General features: G+C 47.6%; 1 protein-coding gene across 1 annotated transcript; it reads left to right on the top strand.

The window, feature by feature from the left end:
- Nucleotides 1–13024: 13024 nt before the first annotated feature.
- TMEM121B (transmembrane protein 121B) lies at nucleotides 13025–18071 on the top strand. The gene has a single exon (XM_025930947.2). It carries the CDS (start codon nucleotides 13257–13259, stop codon nucleotides 15033–15035), a length of 1779 nt encoding a protein of 592 aa, XP_025786732.2. The 5' UTR covers nucleotides 13025–13256; the 3' UTR covers nucleotides 15036–18071.
- Nucleotides 18072–20743: the final 2672 nt, after the last annotated feature.

Here is a 20743-nt window from a genome sequence, read left to right as displayed (position 1 = left end):
TTCTGTAGGTTTGTATGATGATATACACCCATCATAGTATCATGCAGAGGATTTTCACTGCCCTAAAAATCCCTTTGCGCTCCACCTATCCCTCCCTCTCTCCTAACTGCTGGCAACCACTGATCTTTTTATATTCTCTATAGTTTTGCCTTTCCAGAGTGTCATATAGTTGGAATCATACAAGTATGTAGGTTTTTGAGATTGGCTTTTTTTTTTTTTTTTTCAACTTAGTATTAGGCTTTGAAGGTTTCTCTGTATCTTTTCATGGCTGGATAGCTCACTTCTTTTTAGCACTGAATAATATTTCATTGTTTGTATGTACAGTTTTTTTATCTACTTACCTACTGAAAGACTTCTTGGTTCCTTCTGTTTTGGCAATTAGGAACAAAACTGCTATAAACATTCATGTGCAGGTTTTTGTGTGGATATAAGGTTTAAACTCCTTGGGGAAATACCAAGGAGTGCAATTGCTGGGTCATATGATAAAAATATGTTTAGTTAAAATTTTTTTTAACATTTATTTATTGTTGAGAGACAGAGACAGACAAAGCATGAGTGGGGGAGGGGCAGAGAGCGAGGGAGACACAGAATCCAAAGCAGGCTCCAGTCTCTGAGCTATCAGCACGGAGCCCGACATGGGCTCAAATTCACAAACTGCGAGATCATGACCTGAGCCGAAGTCGGATGCTCAACTGACTGAGCCACCCAGGCGCCCAAAAAAATATGTTTAATTTTATAGAAATGCCAGAGCATGTTCCAAAGTGGCCGTGTCATTTTGCATTTCTACCAGCATTGAACAAAGGGGTTCCTGTGCTTCTCATTCTCACTAGCACCTGGTGTTGTCAGTGTTCTAGATATTGGCCATTCTACTAGATGTGTAGTCATATCTCATTGCTGTTTTAATGTGCATTTCCCTGATGGCATATGATGTTTAGCATATTTTCATATGTTTATTTGCTCTCTGTATATCTTCTTTGGCAAAATGTCTGTTAAGGTCTTTGGCCCATGGTTTTACAGTTGAAAAATTCTGTTTGTCTTAATGTTGAATTTTAAGAATTCTGGGTATATTTTGGATAACAGTCCTTTATCAGATATGTCTTTTGCAAATATTTTCTTCCAGCCTGTGGCTCGACTTTTCATTCTCTCAGCCGTGTCTTTTGCAGAGCAGATTTAAAAAAAATTTTTTTAATTAGAGAGAGAGAGAGCACGTGAGCTGGGGAGAAGGGCAGAAAGAGAGACAGAGAACCTTAAGCAGGCTCTATGCTCAGCACGGAGCCCATCATGGGGCTTGATCCCATGACCCTGGGATCATGACCTGAGCCCAAATCAAGAGTCAGATGCTCAACCAACTGAGCCCTCAGGTGCCACAAATTTTAAAATTTTAATGAAGTGTGACATCAATTCTTTCTTTCAAGGACTGTGACTTTGGTGTTTGTATCTAAAAAGTCATTACCAAACCCAGGGTCGTCTGGAGTTTCTCCTGTGTCATCTTCTAGGAGTTTTATGGTTTTGTGTTTTACATTTGGGTTTGTGATCTATTTTTTTTTTATTTTTTTTTAACATTTATTTATTTTTGAGACAGAGAGAGACAGAGCATGAATGGGGGAGGGTCAGAGAGAGGGAGGCACAGAATCCGAAACAGGCTCCAGGCTCCGAGCTGTCAGCACAGAGCCCGACGCGGGGCTTGAACTCAAGGACCGCGAGATCATGACCTGAGCCGAAGTTGGCCGCCTAACCGACTGAGCCACCCAGGTGCCCCATGTGATCTGTTTTTTTTTAAAGTTTATTTATGTTGAGAGAAACAGAGTGTGAGTGGGGCATGGGTAAAGAGAGGGAGAATCTCAGGCAGGCTCCTCACCATCAGCTTTGAGCCCCATGTGGGGCTAAAACTCACAAAACTGTGAGAACATGACCTGAGCTAAAATCAAGAATCAGACACTTGACTGACTGAGCCACCCAGGTGCCCCGGCCTGTGATCCATTTTGAATTAATTTTTGTGAAGGGTGTAAGATCTGTGTCTAGATTCTTTGTGTGTGTGTGTGTGTGTGTGTGTGTGTGTGTGTGCATTTTTTTGTCCAGTTGTTCCAGTACTATTTGATAAAAAGATGCAGTTGCTTTTTAAATGAGTTGGATGAAAGAAGAAATGTGCAATTGCATTCTTTTATAATTACCTACATAAGGACCTTTGCTGCAATTGCTTTACACATAATTTAGAAGAAAGGAATAGAAATACACAATTACATTTTTTATAATTGCATACGTAATGACCTTTACTGGCACACTGTTTTGTTGCATATGGATTTGAATTAATGTTTTCAGTCTGAAGAAGGTCCTTCAGAATAGCATTTTAAAATAAGGTAGCACTGCTAGCAACAGGTTTCTCAGATTCTGTTTGTCTACAAATGCCTTTATTTCATCTTTTTTTTTTTTAATGTTTATTTATTTTTGAGACGGAGACAGAGCGCGAGTGGGGGAGGGCCAGAGAAAGAGGGAGGCAGAATCTGAAACAGGCTCCAGGCTCTGAGCTGTCAGCACAGAGCCCGATGCAGGGCTCAAACCCATGAACCGTGAAATCATGACCTGAGTTGAAGTCAGACACTTAACCAACTGAACCACCTGAACCCAGGTGCCCCAATTTCATCTTCATTTTTGAAAGATAGTTTGGCTGGATATAAGAATCTTGTTTCACTTTTTCTTTCATCACTTTGAATTTGTCATCCCATTGGCTTTGGCCTTTACTCTTTCTGATGAGAAGTGAACTGTTAATCTTATGGGATTCCCTTGTATATGATGTAGTTTTTTTCTTGATGTTTTCAAGATTTTCTTTTTGTCTTTTGCTTTTAACATTTTGACTATGATGTGTATGGATCTCTGTGTTTATCCTACTTGGAGTTTGTTGAGCTTCTTGGATGTGTAGATTAATATTTTTCATCAAATTGGGAAGTTTTCAAGAAATTAATTCTTTGAATATTTTTTCTGCTTTTTTCTTTCTATCCTCTCCTTCAGGTATTCTCATTATGTGTATGTTGATATGATTAATGGTGATATGATTATCTCTCTGAGGTTCTGTTTATTTTTTTCTTCATTTTTTTCTCTCTGTTCTTCAGAGTATTTAATCTCCATTGATTCTTTTTTTATGCCAGCTCAACTGTACTGTTGAGTCCCTCTGATGAATTTTTCATTTTAGTTTTTGCAATTTTCAACTCCAAAGTTTCCATTTGGTGGTATTATTATTATTATTATTTCTATCTCTTCATATTCTGTATTTGATGAGACATTATCATCATACTTTCCTATAATGCTTTAAGCATGGTTTCCTTTAGTTCTTTGAACATATTTATAATAGCTGTTTTGAAGTATTTGTCTCCTAAATCCAATGTCTAGACACCTCAATGGCAGTTTCTGTTGTCTGGCTTTCTTTCCCTCTGTGTGGATCACACTTTCCTATTTCTTTTTTTTTTTTTTTTTTTTTTTTTTTATTTATATATGAAATTTATTGTCAAATTGGTTTCCATACAACACCCAGTGCTCATCCCAAAAGGTGCCCTCTTCAGTACCCATCACCCACCCTCTCCTCCCTCCCACCCCCCATCAACCCTTAGTTTGTTCTCAGTTCTCAACAGTCTCTTATGCTTTGGCTCTCTCCCATTCTAACCTCTTTTTTTTTTTTTTTTTTGTTCCCCTCCCCCATGGGTTTCTCTTAAGTTTCTCAGGATCCACATAAGAGTGAAACCATATGGTATCTGTCTTTCTCTGTGTGGCTTATTTCACTTAGCATCACACTCTCCAGTTCCATCCACGTTGCTACAAAAGGCCATATTTCATTTTTTCTCATTGCCACGTAGTACTCCATTGTGTATATAAACCACAATTTCTTTATCCATTCATCAGTTGATGGACATTTAGGCTCTTTCCATAATTTGGCTATTGTTGAGAGTGCTGCTATGAACATTGGGGTACAAGTGCCCCTATGCATCAGTACTCCTGTGTCCCTTGGATAAATTCCTAGCAGTGCTATTGCTGGGTCATAGGGTAGGTCTATTTTTAATTTTCTGAGGAACCTCCACACTGCTTTCCAGAGCGGCTGCACCCATTTGCATTCCCACCAACAGTGCAAGAGGGTTCCCGTTTCTCCACATCCTCTCCAGCATCTATAGTCTCCTGATTTGTTCATTTTGGCCACTCTGACTGGCGTGAGGTGATATCTGAGTGTGGTTTTGATTTGTATTTCCCTGATAAGGAGCGACGCTGAACATCTTTTCATGTGCCTGTTGGCCATCCGGATGTCTTCTTTAGAGAAGTGTCTGTTCATGTTTTCTGCCCATTTCTTCAGTGGGTTATTTGTTTTTCGGGTGTGGAGTTTGGTGAGCTCTTTATAGATTTTGGATACTAGCCCTTTGTCCGATATGTCATTTGCAAATATCTTTTCCCATTCCATTGGTTGCCTTTTAGTTTTGTTGGTTGTTTCCTTTGCTGTGCAGAAGCTTTTTATCTTCATAAGGTCCCAGTAATTCACTTTTGCTTTTAATTCCCTTGCCTTTGGGGATGTGTCGAGTAAGAGATTGCTACGGCTGAGGTCAGAGAGGTCTTTTCCTGCTTTCTCCTCTAAGGTTTTGATGGTTTCCTGTCTCACATTCAGGTCCTTTATCCATTTTGAGTTTATTTTTGTGAATGGTGTGAGAAAGTGGTCTAGTTTCAACCTTCTGCATGTTGCTGTCCAGTTCTCCCAGCACCATTTGTTAAAGAGACTGTCTTTTTTCCATTGGATGTTCTTTCCTGCTTTGTCAAAGATGAGTTGGCCATACGTTTGTGGGTCTAGTTCTGGGGTTTCTATTCTATTCCATTGGTCTATGTGTCTGTTTTTGTGCCACTTTCCTATTTCTTTATATGTTTCTTTTTTTTTTTTAAGTGTATTTTATTTATTTATTAAAAAAAATTTTTTTAGTTTATTTATTTATTTTGAGAGAGAGAGCACAAGCAGGGTAGGGGCAGAGAGAGAGAGGGGAGTGAGAGATTCCCAAGCAGGCTCCACGCTGTCAGCCCTATGTGGGGCTAGAACTCACTAACTGTGAAGTCATGACCTGAGCTGAAGGCAGATGCTTAACCGACTAAACCACCCAGGTGCCCCTAAGTGTATTTTATTTTTGAGAGAGAAATAGAGAACAGGGTAGGAGCAGAAAGAGATCCAACGCAGGCGCCACGTTGACAGCAGAGAGCCCAATGCGGGGCTCAAACTCACAAACCATGAGATCATAATCTGAACCGAAACGAAGAGTCAGATGCTCAATGGACCTAGCCACTCAGGCACCCCATCTTAAAATGTTTCATAATGTTTTGTTGAAAACTGGACATTTAAGGTAATATAGCAACTCTGGGAACTGATCATGACCCCTCACCCCCACCTTAGGACTTTTTGTCATTGATGTTTGTTTTGTTGTTGTTTAGTGACATGGGTGGAAAAATTCAGTGAAGTCTGTTTTGCTTGTAGTGCAAAGCCTCTGATATCACTTTTTGGAAGATGTAGCAATGGACATGAACTCAGTCTCCCTTCCCTCCTGGGACGGTTCCAGTTTTAGCTGGGTTCTCATTGGCTGTCTTTTTTCCTGATCTCCCTGTTAAGCTTCTGGCTGGTCTGCCTCTGTTGGTTTCACATTCAGCTCTAATCTTCACTAATTGATAGCTGATTGTTCTGTTATTTTTCACAATGTCCTGGGGCATAAATTGCTCCACATCTGATCCAATAAATTTGGACCCCTTTGCAGGGGTAGTTCTTGAGACCAGTTTTTGAGGCTTGCTCTGTCCCCAGGTTTTAGCTCTTTCCCTGGTTTTCTCTGTTAAACTTCTAACTGGTTTACTGTTTCACTTGTTCCATCATGGAACTACCTAAGCCTCCTCTAAATTACTTACCACCAAGATTTCCATTGTCTTCAACAGTGCCTTTAGACTTGAACTTCCTCACACTCTGTTCCAAATAAAATCAGGCTCCTTAGGCTGAGCTACAGAGCTCTTTGTCTCTCTATCTAAAGCAGAAACTTTGTGCCAGTGCTCACACAGAAATAACACACTTCTCTTGGAGTGATACAACTTTCCAATGAACTGGAAGGGGATGAGAGTAGGGGGTAATAGCTCCTTGTCTTCTCAGCTTGCCTCTCCCTGCCTGGAACCTCTACCCCACGAGTGAGCTGGGACAGGGTGATTTGGTTCAGTATTTTTAGCCTGCCACACCTAGGTTAGAACTTTTACTCTTCAGGAAGGGACTGGTTGGTGGTAGGGAACCTCAGATCTCTCAGCTGTGCTTTTTTGGAATAGAATTTCTACACAGGAAGCTGGGGGAAAGGGGGCTGTATTAGAAAGCCCTTCCTAGGGAGAAACCATTATCCTAGCCTAGGAGACGGGAAGCCCCTTTTTCTTGGCAGTATTCACATGAAGTAGTTTCTTTCACACTCAGCTAGGGGAGGGAGGGAGCAGATTGTGGCTTAAATGCCACAGACTCTTGCTGTTCTTACAGAGATTTAGTGTACTTTATTGAATAAATGTTTTTCTATTTGCTGGATGCCTTAAGACTATTTTCAGAAATTTTGAATCATTTGTCTGGTTGGTTTGGTTTGTTGGTTTTTACCTCCCTCCATCAACCCTCAGTTTGTTTAATGTTTATTTATTTTTGAGAGAGAGAGACAGAGAGACAGAGCACGAGCAGGGGAGGAGCAGCGAGAGAGAGACACAGAATCTGAAACAGGCTCCAGGCTCTGAGCTGTCAGCACAGAGCCTGATGCGGGGCTCAAACTCACAAACTATGAGATCATGACCTGAGCCAAGTCAGTGCTCAACCAACTGGGCCACCCAGGCGCCCTGACCCTCAGTTTGTTTAAATGGTTGTTTTTTATAGTTGCTAGCAGTTATGGCTGTTTCACTGGGGAGCAAATTCACAGAGATCCACACACTGCTATTCTTGGATGTAATTCTCCCTGCCTTGTTCTTTTCTTTTTCTATACTATTCTTTTTCATAGCATTCTTTTTAAAAATGTTTTTAATCATTGTAAACTTATTGGTATTATAGCCATCATCTGAAGTTCTTGGTGGTGGGGGGGGAGGGTCTAATCTTGCTGTATATTTCATCTGCTGGCTTTCATTCATGATGGATTATTTCCTTATGTGTTTTGTAATTTGGGATTGTGAGCTCACTTTTGCTGGTGTTTTATCTATGGGACTTCTGTAAGGCCTGTGTTGAAGGTGTGTCTCTTCAGAACTGTTTTATATTTGCTTTCAGTAGGTATCCATGTTCATTGTCAGCCTACAACCAATATATATATTTTAACTTTTTAACACTTATTCAATTTTGAAAGATGAAGAGAGACAGAGCATGAGCAGGGGCGGGGCAGAGAGAGAGGGAGACATAGGATCCAAAGCAGGCCCCAGACTCTAGAGCTGTCAGTCAGCACAGAGTCTGACATGGGGCTCGAACTCAAAGACTGAGAGATCATGACCTGAGCTGAAGTTGGACGCTTAACTGACTGAGCCACCCAGGTGCCCCAATATATATATATTTAAATAAAGTATATTTATTTTGAGAGAGACAGAGAGAGTACAGGGGAGGGGCAGAGAGAGGGAGAGAGAGAATCCCAAGCAGGCTCTGCAATGTTAGCCAGGAGCCTGATGTGGGGCTCAAACTCATGAACCTTGAAATCATGACCTGAGCTGAAGTCAGACACTTCAACTGACTGAGCCACCCAGGTGGCCCAGCCTATAACCAATATGTATGTTAATTTTTAGCATAAGATCATTGAAATTCTAAATCTATATGTGGTGTAGGCTCATGGTAATGAATTCCCAGGAGGGGTTTTCCTTGTACTTCTAGCTGAGGCCAATCCTCATTAATTTCGATGTAGTCTCCCTATTTGGGTGGTAGATTTGTTTTTCTAGTCCATCCTTTCATTGAGGGTTCTGGTTTTATGTAGGAAGCTCAGCTTTGCCTTCTTGCCTCATTGGGGTTGAATGCCAGGTCTCCTGTCTGTTTGGCTATTAAATCCAAGTTCCCATCTGTGTGGTCCAATAGAACGTGCCACAGTGATAGAATTGTTTTGTATCTGCTGTCCCATACGGTAGCCACTAGTCACATGGGGCTTTTGAGCACTTGAAACGTTGCTGGTGAGACTGAAGAATTGAATTTTAGGTTTTAATTTATTTCAATTAATGGCAATTGAAATAAATTTAAACCTAGATTGCTGTTTGTGGCTAGTCCCTACCATATTAGATAACATCGCTTATCTAAGAGACTACATATGTGAAGGCAATCAAAGCATCATTTACTTCACTTATCATTTTGGTTTTTAGTTTCCTCTTTATTTATGGCCCCAAGAATTTATCTTACTCTCTTAACTGGGCATTTAAAAGGACATTCAATTTTATCTTGTATTTTTTTGCTAGCTGGAGAGGTTTTATATTACTTAGTTCACAGTATTGCCAGAAGTAGAACATAGTCTCTGCTTTCACTTTCTCTCCCCTCCATATCCATCATCTTTACTGCAAAATAACTTTTCCAAAATGCAGATCTGTTCTTGTGACATCTCTGCTCTCAAGAGTTCCCTATTCTGAGGGTGCCTGGTTTGAGTGTTGGTTGAGGGTCCGACTCTTGATTTCAGGGTTGTGGGATGGAGCTCCATGTCCAGCTCCGTGCTGAGCATGGAGCCTTCTTGGGATTCTCTCTCTCTCTCTCTCTCTCTCTCTTTCTCTCTCTCTCTCTCTCTCAATCCCTTTGCCCCTCTCCCTGCCCTCTTTCTCTCTAAAAATAAAAAATAAAGAAATAAATCACATCTTAAAAAAAAAAAAAGAGTTCCCTGTTCTCTCAGAATGCAGTCCATTCTGCATATGGGCTGGCATATGAGGTCCTACCTGTTTCCTCAGGCTTATCTCGTATTGCATCTTCTTGCACCTCATATTCAAGCAGTGTCCCATACTTGTAATTCCTTAAAAATGTCCTGCTATTTCATACCTTTGGTACTTTGTTGATCTTGCTCCTTCTACCTGGGATGCTCTCCCTATCCAGCCCTATCTGCTATCTGCTAACCAACATCTGCTCATGTTTTACAACAGCTTTCATACCCCATCCTCCTTGAATGCTTTACCAACTCCTATTTCATACCTCTTCTGGACCCTATATAACATTTGGTCATAACATTCATAATATTTTATTGTGTCTCCCTCCCAGTGTAGGTTCCTAGGAAAGGACTTGCCTTGTTTTAGTGTCTAGAATCCCGACACCTAGCCCAGGGACTGATACATGGAGTTGCCTCCTTTCCCCAAGAGGGTAATGGCATGTCTGTGTGACATCTGTGGGACAGCTCAAGGCACAGCCTTGCTCCAGGTATTGGAGGAGCTCTGAACTGGGGTAGGAGGAGTGTCCATCTTCAGAGAGCTCTAAAAGCAGTTTTGAGGCTCCAAGTTCCTAATAAGCCGCACGCAGCTTCACAGACTCATCCTGTCTCAGTCCCAGTTCCCTGCTAGCTTCCCTTTCATTTTCTGATAGTCAGTATGGTGACTGTGTAGTTGAGAACCAGAGATCCCTGCTTGTGTCTTTTCACAAGTACCTGTGAGGTTCCACACACCCCTCTGACAGTTCTCTTTGGACCTGTTCTTTATTCTCGCTATGAAGGTGAGAGAGGGCAGTGATAGTGAACTGAGAATGGATCGGGAATGAGTGGGGTCTTGGTTCAGTATTTGGAGGGGCTGGCCCTGCCTCACTGAACCTTCCTATGCTGCTGAGCTGGCAGGGATATCTTTCCCTTACTCCTAGTCTGTCTACTGCTGTTCCAGGAGGACAAGAATATTAGGTCCCCAAATGAACCTTACCCAGTGCCTAGTGTTTAGCAGGTTCTTAGGTAAGTATATTTTGGTTTGAAACCTGCTTAGTTTGTCCCTGTCCCCCAGGATGCCCATGAGTGCTGCCATCCTGGAGAGTGGTACGCAGTGAGAGCACTGGGCTAAGAGAAGTCTAGATCTAACCCTAACTCTGCCCTTAACTGCTGTGTGACTTGGAGTAAGTTGTTTTACTTCTCTGTCTCTCAGTTTGGTATGTAAGATATCTAGCATAGATCCTCAGGGCTTATGAGGTCCTTGGCATCTGTATCTTCCCTTTGCTACATCCTTGTAGGATATTTTCTCTCACTTTATATATGAGGAAGTCTTTTTGTCCTCCTTCTTCTTGTCATGTCTTTGTCAAGCCCTTTCCAGGCTGAAGCAAAGGCTGTGTGTGTGTGTGTGTGTGTGTGTGTACACAGAAGATTAGAAAAAACCCAGTGCAAAGAGGAGATCCTTCCAATACCTAGGCCACCAACTTATTCTTTCATGTACTCGGATTTCTTATCCTTATTATATGTGGTCTTTTATTCAGGGCCTCAGATCTGAAAAAATTGGGCTAAAAGATCTTGTACAGAAAGTTAATCTAATCTGGGGCACCTGGGTGGCTGAGTTGTTATGTGTCAGACTCTTGATTTCAGCCCACAATTTGTGGGATCAAGCCCTGCCTTGGGGTCTGCACTGACAGTGTGGAGCCTGCTTGGGATTCTCTCTCTCTCTCTCTCTCTCTCTCTCTCTCTCTCTGCCCCTCCCCTGTGTCCTCTCTGTCTCTCAAAAATAAATAAACTTAAAAAAAACCAAAACAAGAAAGTTAATCTGATTGACAGTATATTTCCCAGAAATACAAAGGATAACTTCAAAGGGCTGTTACAATTCAAGTGGCTGGGGAGGGAACCTGTCCTGGAGGCATCTGTGGGAGGAGGGGCTGGGCCTGCCAGGTGAGAGCAGGAGGGGAGTACCGTGAGTGGTGAGTGGGTCAGGGTAGCCGGCAGGTGTGGGGAGTGGGAGCAGATCTCTGAGTGTTCCCTCAGGAGCCCAGTTCTTTGCCTTCATCAGCTGCTTTTGTTCCTTCACCTTCTCTTCATTAACTTGAGCAGAAGGCTTGGGTCAGCTTTCAGGTTAGTTGTTGGCTGGTGTTTTCCCTGGGGGAGAGCTGGGAGATTGGCTGTAATCACTCCCATTAGCACTTGGCCGCTCCCCAGTCTGCTTCTTAACCTCGACTGTCTCAATCCTGATGCCTGCTGGGTCTGCTGTGATGCTCACACCTGAGTGCAGGCTGCATCCGCTGTTTCTTCCCCACCCTGCCCCATGTGGAGGGGCCTTGGCACCAGCTGCCATAGTGGAATCTCTCACACTGAAGTCTGTGAAGACCAGCTCCAAGAACCACTGTCCTAATGAGAGTGGCTTTGCTTCCTGGCACTTCCCAAAGTGCAAAGCTGTGGGGGACAGAACTCTGGATGTGGCCTCAGGAATCCAGCCCAGAAAACCATCATTAGAGCCCTGTACCATGAGTAAATGTTCCTTGGGACGTTAAGACAAGAGCTAAGAGGAATTAGGATACACCAGCTGCCTTTAACTGAGTACATACTCTGTGCCAGGCACTAGGCTAAAACCTTTGAATTCATGACCTCTCTTAATATAACAGCCTGTTAAGGTAGATATTGGTCCCTTTTTACAGTTGGATAACATGAGGCTCAGAGAGGGGAAATAACCAAGCTAAGTGGCAGAGCTGAGGCCACCGACCCCAGAGCTCACGTTCTGTCTGGCATGACGATTGGACATAGAACTTTTGAAAGGCTATGTGTGACAGAGGCAGATGGAAAAGTGAAGGCTGTGGTTCTAAATCGCACATTTACCATGGCTTAGTTGTACAGACTGGAGAAAACAAGTTTGGCTCAAACTGACCCTTATTCAAGAGGCAGATTTAGGGGCAAGGCCTGGGCTTTACTGTTTCCTCCTCCCTGGCACTGCAGGGTGTCATCTAGGAAGGGAGCCCCAATGGCAATGAAATCAAGGCAGGGAACTTGGAGCCTGAAGTATGTGGGGAAGGAGGAAGGGGCCAACAAGCTTCCTGCCTTGCCAGGATGTTTGCATTATACATGAGCCTCGGATTTTTTTTGAGCCCCAAATGCTCTAGTCATTTCTTCTCCCCTAAATCTGTAAAGCCAGAGCTCTACCTGCTGCCTTTCTGAGTTGCTGGTGGATATCTAGCCCCAGTCATGGAATAAATCCTAGGGGCTGAGTCAGAAAGAGCTCTGTGCCTTCTGTCCACAGTGGCTGGTTGTTAACATTCCCCATCACTGTCTTTGAGCTTTTGTTTTTTATCAAGGTACCCATACCTCTAAAGATGCCTTTATTTTACTCTCTGCTATGTACATCTTTATTAGTTGCAATTACCACTTTAAAGACCTCTGAGAATACCAAAAGCCCCACTTGGCTGGGGCCACATAAGTAATTCCTTTACCTACCCTCTCTCCCCCAGCAGTTATATTCAAAGAACTGATCCATTCACTGGAAATTGGAACCTCTCTGAGGGTCTATCACTGAACTCAGTGCGGGGGCACATGAATATGTAGAAATACATGACTGGGCTGGTCCTTTTAAATTGTATAGCCTGACGCCTTCATTAGTTTTTAAGTGCCTGAAGGAGAGGCAGGATGCCCCAGCCAGCGGGCACTGGACAGAGCCAAGGGGCCAGAGCTGCCTTTCTGCCTGCAAAAGTGTGCTGACCAGGAGGAGAGGCCTGAACCTGTCGTCTGTGTCTGGTGCTCAGGCGCATGGTCTGCGCTGAGACCAAGACCATCCAGTTGCTAACGCTTCAGCAGTTCAGCTAGTGGGATCTCTGAACGACTTTCCTAGGAATCCTATGCTCGGGTTAGTCCTCCCAGCGCCACCACCGACCCCCCCACCCCGCCCCTTCCCGATTCCCAGCCCCTCCCTCCCCTCCTCTCTTCCTCTAGGCCCACCACAGCGCTCCCCACCCCAACTCTTGTGTCTCAGCAACCCCTTCCCCCTTTTCTTCCTGCTGATCCAGCGAGCCAGGCTTTCTCCTTCTCTGGTCTCTCCTCCTCCTCTCCCCCTTGAATCCAGTCCTGGTTTCCCCGCCACCAGCTTCCCTTTTCTCTCCGGCTGGGCTCGCTCCCCGCCCCCGCCCCCGCCCCCGCCGCGCCCGTCGTCGCCGCGGAGGGTTCAGCTCCTCGCCTTCCCCGCTCCCAGCCACCCGGGGCTTGGCTCGCCCAGTCCGGTGGCTCCAGTCCGGATCTCGCTGCTGCCCGACCCGGGTACGAGTCCCAGCCGCTCCGGAGGAGGCGGCGGCTGGCCCCGGCTCCCCTCGGCCGCCTAGCCAGCCCAGGGTTGGCGGGGAGGGAGCAGCTGGGCAGCCCCCCGGAACCCCTTGGAGGACAATGCACCCAGCGCTCGGCAACCCCCGCTCGGTCTCGTCCTCGTCCGGCTCCTTCCCGCCGCCCCCCGCCGCCGCCCGGCTGCAGCCCCTTTTCCTCCGGGGGGGTTCCTTCCGCGACCGGAGAGGCTCGGGCGACAGCAGCACCAGCACCAGCACCAGCAGGGGGGGAGGCGGCGGCAGACGCGGCGGGGGCGGCGGCGGCGGCGGCTCCCGCTCCCCCAGCAGCAGCACCGGCGCCGAGCGAGAGGACGACGACGAGAGCATCAGCATCAGCAAGCCGCTGGTGCCAGCCACCGCCGCCGGGCTCCCGGGACCCCCGACTCAGGGGGGCGCCCCAGCCGCCGACCCCGCGCCCGCCGCCTTCTCCTCCTCGGCCGCCCCCTCCTCCTCCACCTCCACGCCCACCTCCTCCTGCAGCATGACAGCCGCGGACTTTGGCGGGGGCGCGGCGGCCGGGGCCGTCGGGGGCCCCGGGGGCCGCTCGGCTGGGGGCGCGGGCGGCACCGGGACAGGCAGCGGCACCTCCTGCTGCTCGTGTTGCTGCTGCTGCGGTCGCCCGACCCGGTCGGGCCGTAGGAGTCGACGCCGCGGCTGCGCCCCCAGCCCGGGGTGCCGCTGGGGCTACCAGGCGCTGTCCGTGGTGCTGCTGCTGGCGCAGGGCGGTCTGCTGGACCTGTACCTCATCGCCGTCACCGACCTGTACTGGTGCTCCTGGATCGCCACTGACCTGGTGGTGGTGGTGGGCTGGGCCATTTTCTTCGCCAAGAACAGCCGGGGCCGTCGGGGCGGCATGGCGAGCGGCGCGCACAACCACCACCAGCACCACCACCACGCCGCGCCGCCCCTGCACCTGCCCGCCTCCTCCGCAGCCTCCGCCGGGGCTGCGGCAGGGGCCAAGGCGCGCAGCGGCCGCGGGGGCGCCGGTGGCCCGGGGGGCGGCCCGGGGGCTGTCGGGTCAGCGGGCGAGTTCGCCTTTGCCTACCTGGCCTGGCTCATCTACTCCATCGCCTTCACGCCCAAGGTGGTGCTCATCCTGGGCACGTCCATCCTGGACCTCATAGAGCTGCGCGCGCCCTTCGGCACCACGGGCTTCCGCATCACCATGGCGCTGTCCGTGCCCTTGCTCTACAGCCTGGTGCGGGCCATCAGCGAGGCTGGCGCCCCCCCTGGCTCGGCGGGACCCCTACTCTTGCAGCCCCAGCAGCACCGAGCCGCCGGCTGCTTCCTGGGCACGTGTCTGGACCTGCTCGACAGCTTCACCTTGGTGGAGCTGATGCTGGAAGGCCGCGTGCCGCTACCCGCGCACCTGCGCTACCTGCTCATCGCCGTCTACTTCCTCACCCTCTCCTCGCCGGTGCTCTGGCTTTACGAGCTCAACGCCGCAGCGGCAGCTTCGTCCTGGGGCCAGGCTTCAGGGCCGGGCAGCTGTAGCCGCCTTCTGCGACTGCTGGGTGGCTGCCTGGTGGACGTGCCCTTGTTGGCGCTGCGCTGCCTCCTGGTGGTGAGCTACCAGCAGCCCCTCTCCATCTTCATGCTCAAGAACCTCTTCTTCCTAGGCTGCCGCGGCCTGGAAGCCCTAGAGGGCTGTTGGGACCGGGGGAGTCGGGCCTCCCCCAGTCGGGGGAGAGGGGGCTATGGCGCTCCGCCCTCTGCCCCACCGCCGCCACCGCCACCACCACCACCACCTCAGGGAGTCTCTCAGCTGGGCCACTGCATCTCGGAGAATGAGGGAGGAGCCCATGGCTATGTCAATACCCTGGCAGTGGCCTCCCAGAATTGAGGAGGGATAAAGGAGAGGGGCTTACTTTGGGCTTGAGAGACCCCAGCCCCTTATCCTCTGACCTCTCACCCAGATTTGATCAGGCTCCATTTGGAAAAGGTAACTGTCAATAGGGCTAAGGGCCAGTGTGTCCTTCTGCACCCTGTGAGTCAAGACTGCTTGGAGGGAGACCAGCTGCTAATGATGAAGGAGGAAGGTCCACTTACTCAATTCTCCCTTCTCCATATCCTACTCTAATCTAGCCTCCAGGGGGCTGGATACCTCTGCTTCTTGCTTTTCCCACTGCCATCCTAATTCCTGTCCATTGTGGGGGAGCATGGAGTAAAGGTGGTGCCCAGGCAGGGGGTGCTGGGCCTTAAGCCTTCCCTCTTGCTTGGAAGTGCCAGCTTCTTATAGGCTGTGGTTAGTGGTCACTGTCCCATGCCTTGAAACTGACCCGGAATCCACTGTTCTCCTGATGTGTCTATTGGATTTTTCCCCCCCAGATAGTAGATGCAAAGTCTGTGTTTGTCTCTGTGTGTATAGTGTTGTTTTCTTGTGTCCACATTGTGACCTCTTGCAATCAGTAGATCTGGGAGGCCCTGCCCTCCCCACCACACATATGACCACTCTCCTCATTGCTACCTGAATTTGTGGCCCTGAATTCCCAGAAAGAGCTGGGCTCCTGGGAGTTGCCCAGTTGCTCTCCTCCGAGGGAGAAGCTCACCCAGGACCTTCCTCAATTCTACTCCTCTCTTCTCAGCTTGGGGAGGAGAGGGTCCCTACTCTAAGGACCAAACCACACCCTTTCTTGGGTGAGTGAGCATTTCTACCTCCGTGCTTTCAACTTTTGTAGCATCATGTGCTGATGCTGCTTGCAAAAAATAAAGTCAAAATACTCAGAAGTCGCATTCAACATGGCCACTGGATCCAGCTGGGGTTTGGTGCCAGTCTTATTACAGGGTCTGTGGAGTATCAGCCATTGGCTTGCTCTCCCTGTCTCCTTCCCTTTGTACCTGGAACTCTTATCCTTCCTGAGGTTTGTTGCTGACTGGGTCAGATCTTGGCTCAGAACAAAAGCTTTGGTGGGGTTCCTGGGTAGATGTGAAGTTGGGGCTCCCATCGGCTCAAGGAAATCCAATTCCCCATCTGTCCTTCCTCTAGGAAGCCTGGTGTGTATCAGAAAATGTGGTGATGACCTTCGTCCTCGGCTCTGGTTAATTAAGAGAATTTCTACGGAGAAGGCAGGCTGCATAGAGAGACTGGGCAAATCTTACCTCCGCCCTGCCTTCCTCCCTAGTATTCTCGCTGAGGTTGATGATGAGGGACACCCAGGGGTTGCCCACTTATACTCTCTACGTGGGACCTCACTCTTGGAATCTTTGAGGCAGGATAAGTGTTTTTAGGGGAGGTAAGAGTGCTGGAGGACAGCTGGCAGCAAGGCCAGGAAATACTCATTTTCTTCCACCCCAAAATAAGATGGGGTGGTGCTATAAGAATTTTTGTTTTCCCCTCCCCAACTTCTTATGCTTGAGAAGTCTTGTGTGGTTTAATGAACCCTGGACAAAAGACTAGAAGTCACGGACTGTAGTTTTGACTCTGTCACTCACTAGCTTTGAGTGACATGTCACTTGCTTTCTGAGCCTCAGTTTTTCACTTGGGGCCCTTCTCTCTCAACTTCTTGGAAGTTTGTTGACAGAAGACATCTGTCCATGTAGACAGAGACAGAGAGGCTGATGGCTTGAGCAGAGTTCTGAGCCTCCCCTACTGTCACTGTGGGGGACGATGGAGGAAAAATGTTTACACTCAATGTATTATCTGTGTTCCCAGCCCCTCACCCTACCAGGTCCAATATTAGCTAGTTGGATTTTACAACGATTCTTTTTTTTTCTGCCTTCTCCCCCTCCCCCCTCTTACCCCAATCCTCTCCCTTTAAATTCTCTGTGCTTGAAGTTCTGGGCCCAGACCCTGGGTGGGCCCCCATGGCTGCTCCCTGGGTCCCCATATCCTGTCTCCAGCTTTGCTCTCTCTGCTACCTAATCTCAGTGACTGTGAAAGGGCTCTGTGTCTGAGCCATGGCCAGCCCCTGGCTGGCCCCTGCCCCACCCCTCTCTCCTGTTTGGATGGTGGTCTCCCGCTGAATGACTGTAAAATCTGAGTGCTGTTGAGTTTTCTGTGGGAGGCTGTGATAGGTTCCAATGAGCTACCACTTCCCGAGATATGACAAGAGATTTATGGCACCTGGGCCAATTCTGGCAGAGGCCAGGCCTGCTCAGGCTCTGTCTGCTGCGCCCCCCCCCCCCCCGCCCCTCACCCCTGGACATTCTCTTTCAAACATCTGGTGCAAGCACTTTGTGCTCAGGGGTCAACCCCTTCCTTCTGGTGTTTCTTTCTTGAGTCCTTTTACTTTCTTTCCTTGCCCCACGCTCAATAAGAAAAAACCCCTAAAGTTTCATTTTTCTTGCTTTCTAGGGGCATCTTTAGTGGGGGGTCAAACTGGAGATGTTTCCCGTGGGTCTAAATAAAGATAAGGTGCACTGTCTCCTGAGGCTTGTGCTGGCAGTATAGTTCACAGAAAAGTACTCTGGGTTCAGAATTCAGACTGTCTGCCTCTAACATTTGTGCAAGTAAGGCATGCTCTTGATCTGAGCCTCTGACTCCGTATCTGTTTTAAAAGGGGGTTGGACTAGACCCTCTGTAAAGGCTGTTCTGCTATAATGTGCCCTGGTTCTGGTTCTATGTGTCTTTGTGGAGGAGAGCTGGCTGGTAGAGCCTGGAAGAAGGGAAGCGGCAGCTCACTAGCATTTATCACGTTTTTTCCCCCTTTCTCTTTTTAAAAATAAAACCAGCCTCTGTTCTGAAAATAAAAAAAAAAAAAAGCCTTGAGACTTGTGACAAGCTTCCTGTGTGGTTTGTTTAAGATCTTTCCTGTCCTGGTTTCCTTACTAAATTCTTAAATGTCACTGTGACATTTGTCATCATTTTATAGGCTTATGTTAACATCGTGGGTACACCTTGGCTATTTCCTTCTGGGCGGTTGGCATGCTATTCAGAGAGGCAGTGTGGTTTTGGCCTTGACCTGGGGGGTGTCTAGCCGGGCTTTCTGTAGGCAGAGCTAACTCAGGTGGGCGCTTGGCCTGAGAGAGATTTCCCCAGCCATTTGGGGCTTTCACTCCCACTTCTTTCTAAGAATAACTTGCCAAAAGAAAGATTGAGAAACTTATGTTTAAGTACTCTGTCTTCCTCTATTACTCTTCCCTCAGCCAAGCATGAATTATGTACGAATGAGAAGAATAAGGCCTTTAAAAAACAAACAAACAAACACAAAGGGGACTGTGAAGTCTAAGACAGAACACTGAGTCTGCACAAAAATAATAGATTTTTTTTTAGCATAGATATAGCCACTCTGTGTTGTTGCCCTATGATGCTTCTGGCCATTCCAAAGGCTACACAGTGGTTGGACCCAGAGGGTGAAAGAGGCAAAATCAGAGCATGGGAACGGCCTGGCCCTCGGCTTGCTCTCTGTTCTACTAGCTGAGGCTGTGGGCACTTACCTCACCTCCCAGAAGGTTTTCATCAACAGGAGCAATATTATCTCACAAAGCTGTGGTAATAATTAAATGAGGTGGCATATGCAAAAATGGTCCTTTTCCTCAAGATATTTATAATCATAATGGGGGACAAAATTTACATATAAAATAATGACAAAAACATAAGATCATGTTTTCATTTGTTCCTAAATCTAGATGTAAAATAAGATGATTAATTTGACTAAGCATGTTATAAATATTTACACATTTCTCATAGTTAGGCAAGCTAGCTCTTACCCATTTGGTCAACTGGAACATATATGAAAACATCTTTGTGAAAATGAGAAATGGCATATGAATGGGCAGTATATTCAGAGTGGGCAGGGCTGAGGTCTCAGGCCTTGCCTGAGGGGTTGAGTCTGATCCTGAAGTTCCGGCCCTCTGGAAGAACCTGGGAACATGCCCTGTGCTCGCCTGAGTCAGGCCCTTGCACAGCAGCCCATTTCATCCTCACAGCCATCTCCAAGGGAGGCTTATCTCTATTTTCCTGAGGCCCAGAAAGATAAAGTAGCTTGCTGAATACCACACTAGAGTCAGGAAGGGAATCCAGATCAGGGGCCCCTGGGTGGCTCAGTCAGTTAAGCGTCTGACTTCAGCTCATGATCTCTCGGTTTGTGGGTTCGAGCCCTGCATCAGGCTCTGGGCTGACTGCTCAGAGCCTGGAGCCTGCTTCACATTCTGTGTGTCTCTCTCTTGCCCCTCCCCTGCTTGTGCGCTCTCTCTCTCAAATAAACATTAAAAAAAAAAAAAAAAAAGAGAAGGGAATCTAAATTTGAACCCAGGTCTGTCTGCTTTCCAGATATTCACTACCCCAGGCAGCCTACAGACTTAGCTGTCAATTAAGTTCAACTTTCCCTTATTAAAGCTTCAGAATGGTCTGGCTCAGAAGCAGGGGCTGGTTTTCATATTCTGTGTGAGTCCCAAGAGAGAGGCATTGAGCAAAAGTCCACTAGTGGGACACCCATGTCAGGGTGCAGGCAAAAGTAGGGGGCCAGCCACCTGTGCCTCATTCCTTTCTGCTCTCTCTCCTCTTCTCAGGTCACTATTGTATCTATCTTCTTCCTCTCTAATCAGAAAGGAAGAATCCAGTAAACAGCCTAAGGGACTACTCTTCCGAGGAAAGGAATCTAGGAACTGGGGTGTCGGGAGTGGGGGCATGTTGAACAAGAACTCTTGGTATCCTTCAAGTCACGAGAGAGGGGACTCCATGTTCCTCTAACAGACAAGGCTGGCTCACCTGTCTTAACCAACCTAAATGGACAGGATGTGAATGTGGACCGAGTGCCAAGATCTGGGGGAGGCAGCAGGGCATGGAGAGCTGGAGGGGAGACCAAAAGCAAGAAGATGGACCTTGAAGCCATTTAGGAGTGATGTGGGAGGCCATGAGTGGGCACCCCAACTTCGCAGCCTGTACCCACGGGCTGGGGGCAGTTGCTTTATTTTATATTCTCTCATAAAGAATATTGGATATTACTTTTGTAACCTGAAAAAGCAAACACTATAGTGAGAAAGCCATAGCAACAGAAGAGAAGCTAGATAAACAGTGAGGTTCCTAAACTGCTCTGACCCAAATCAGGTCAGAGTGCTCCTTGCTAAGAGGCGATGAGACCTAAGGGAGCCTCTGGACTCCTCACAAGAGCAGCAGTGGGTAGGGGTAGCAACACCTGGATGGTGTGATGGCTACCGTGTACTGAGTACTGCCATGTACTGATTTCTCCTGTGTACTAAGTACTACCACATACTGAGTACTACCGTGTATTGAGTACTATCATGTACTACTGAGTGCTCCTGTGTGCAGGACACACCCAAATGATTCACATGCACGTTCCAGCCACTCCTCACAAGACCTCTATGAGGTAGGAGCCCCTGCTGCACATCCTGCAGCCTGAGACCTAAGGAGGATTACTTGGTAAGCCACATGGCTGGCAAGCAGCAGAGCCAGGGTTCCAGACTTGGGTTAACCTTGGGCTAACCAGCCCTTGGGTTGCCTCTTTTTAAAGAACCTCTCAGGCGCCTGGGTGGCTCAGTGAGTTAAGCATCTGATTTGCGCTCAGGTCATGATCTTATGGTTCAGGAGTTCGAGTCCTGCATCGGGTGAGCACGAGCCCTGCTTCAGGTGAGCCCTGCTTCTCTCTCTCT

The sequence above is a fragment of the Puma concolor genome, chromosome B4 (assembly GCF_028749965.1).
Source record: "Puma concolor isolate L17-30 chromosome B4, mPumCon1.1.hap2, whole genome shotgun sequence".
Lineage (NCBI taxonomy): Eukaryota > Metazoa > Chordata > Mammalia > Carnivora > Felidae > Puma > Puma concolor.
The sequence above is the reverse complement of the archived record's forward strand: the minus strand, read 5'-3'. Positions and strand labels throughout refer to the sequence as shown.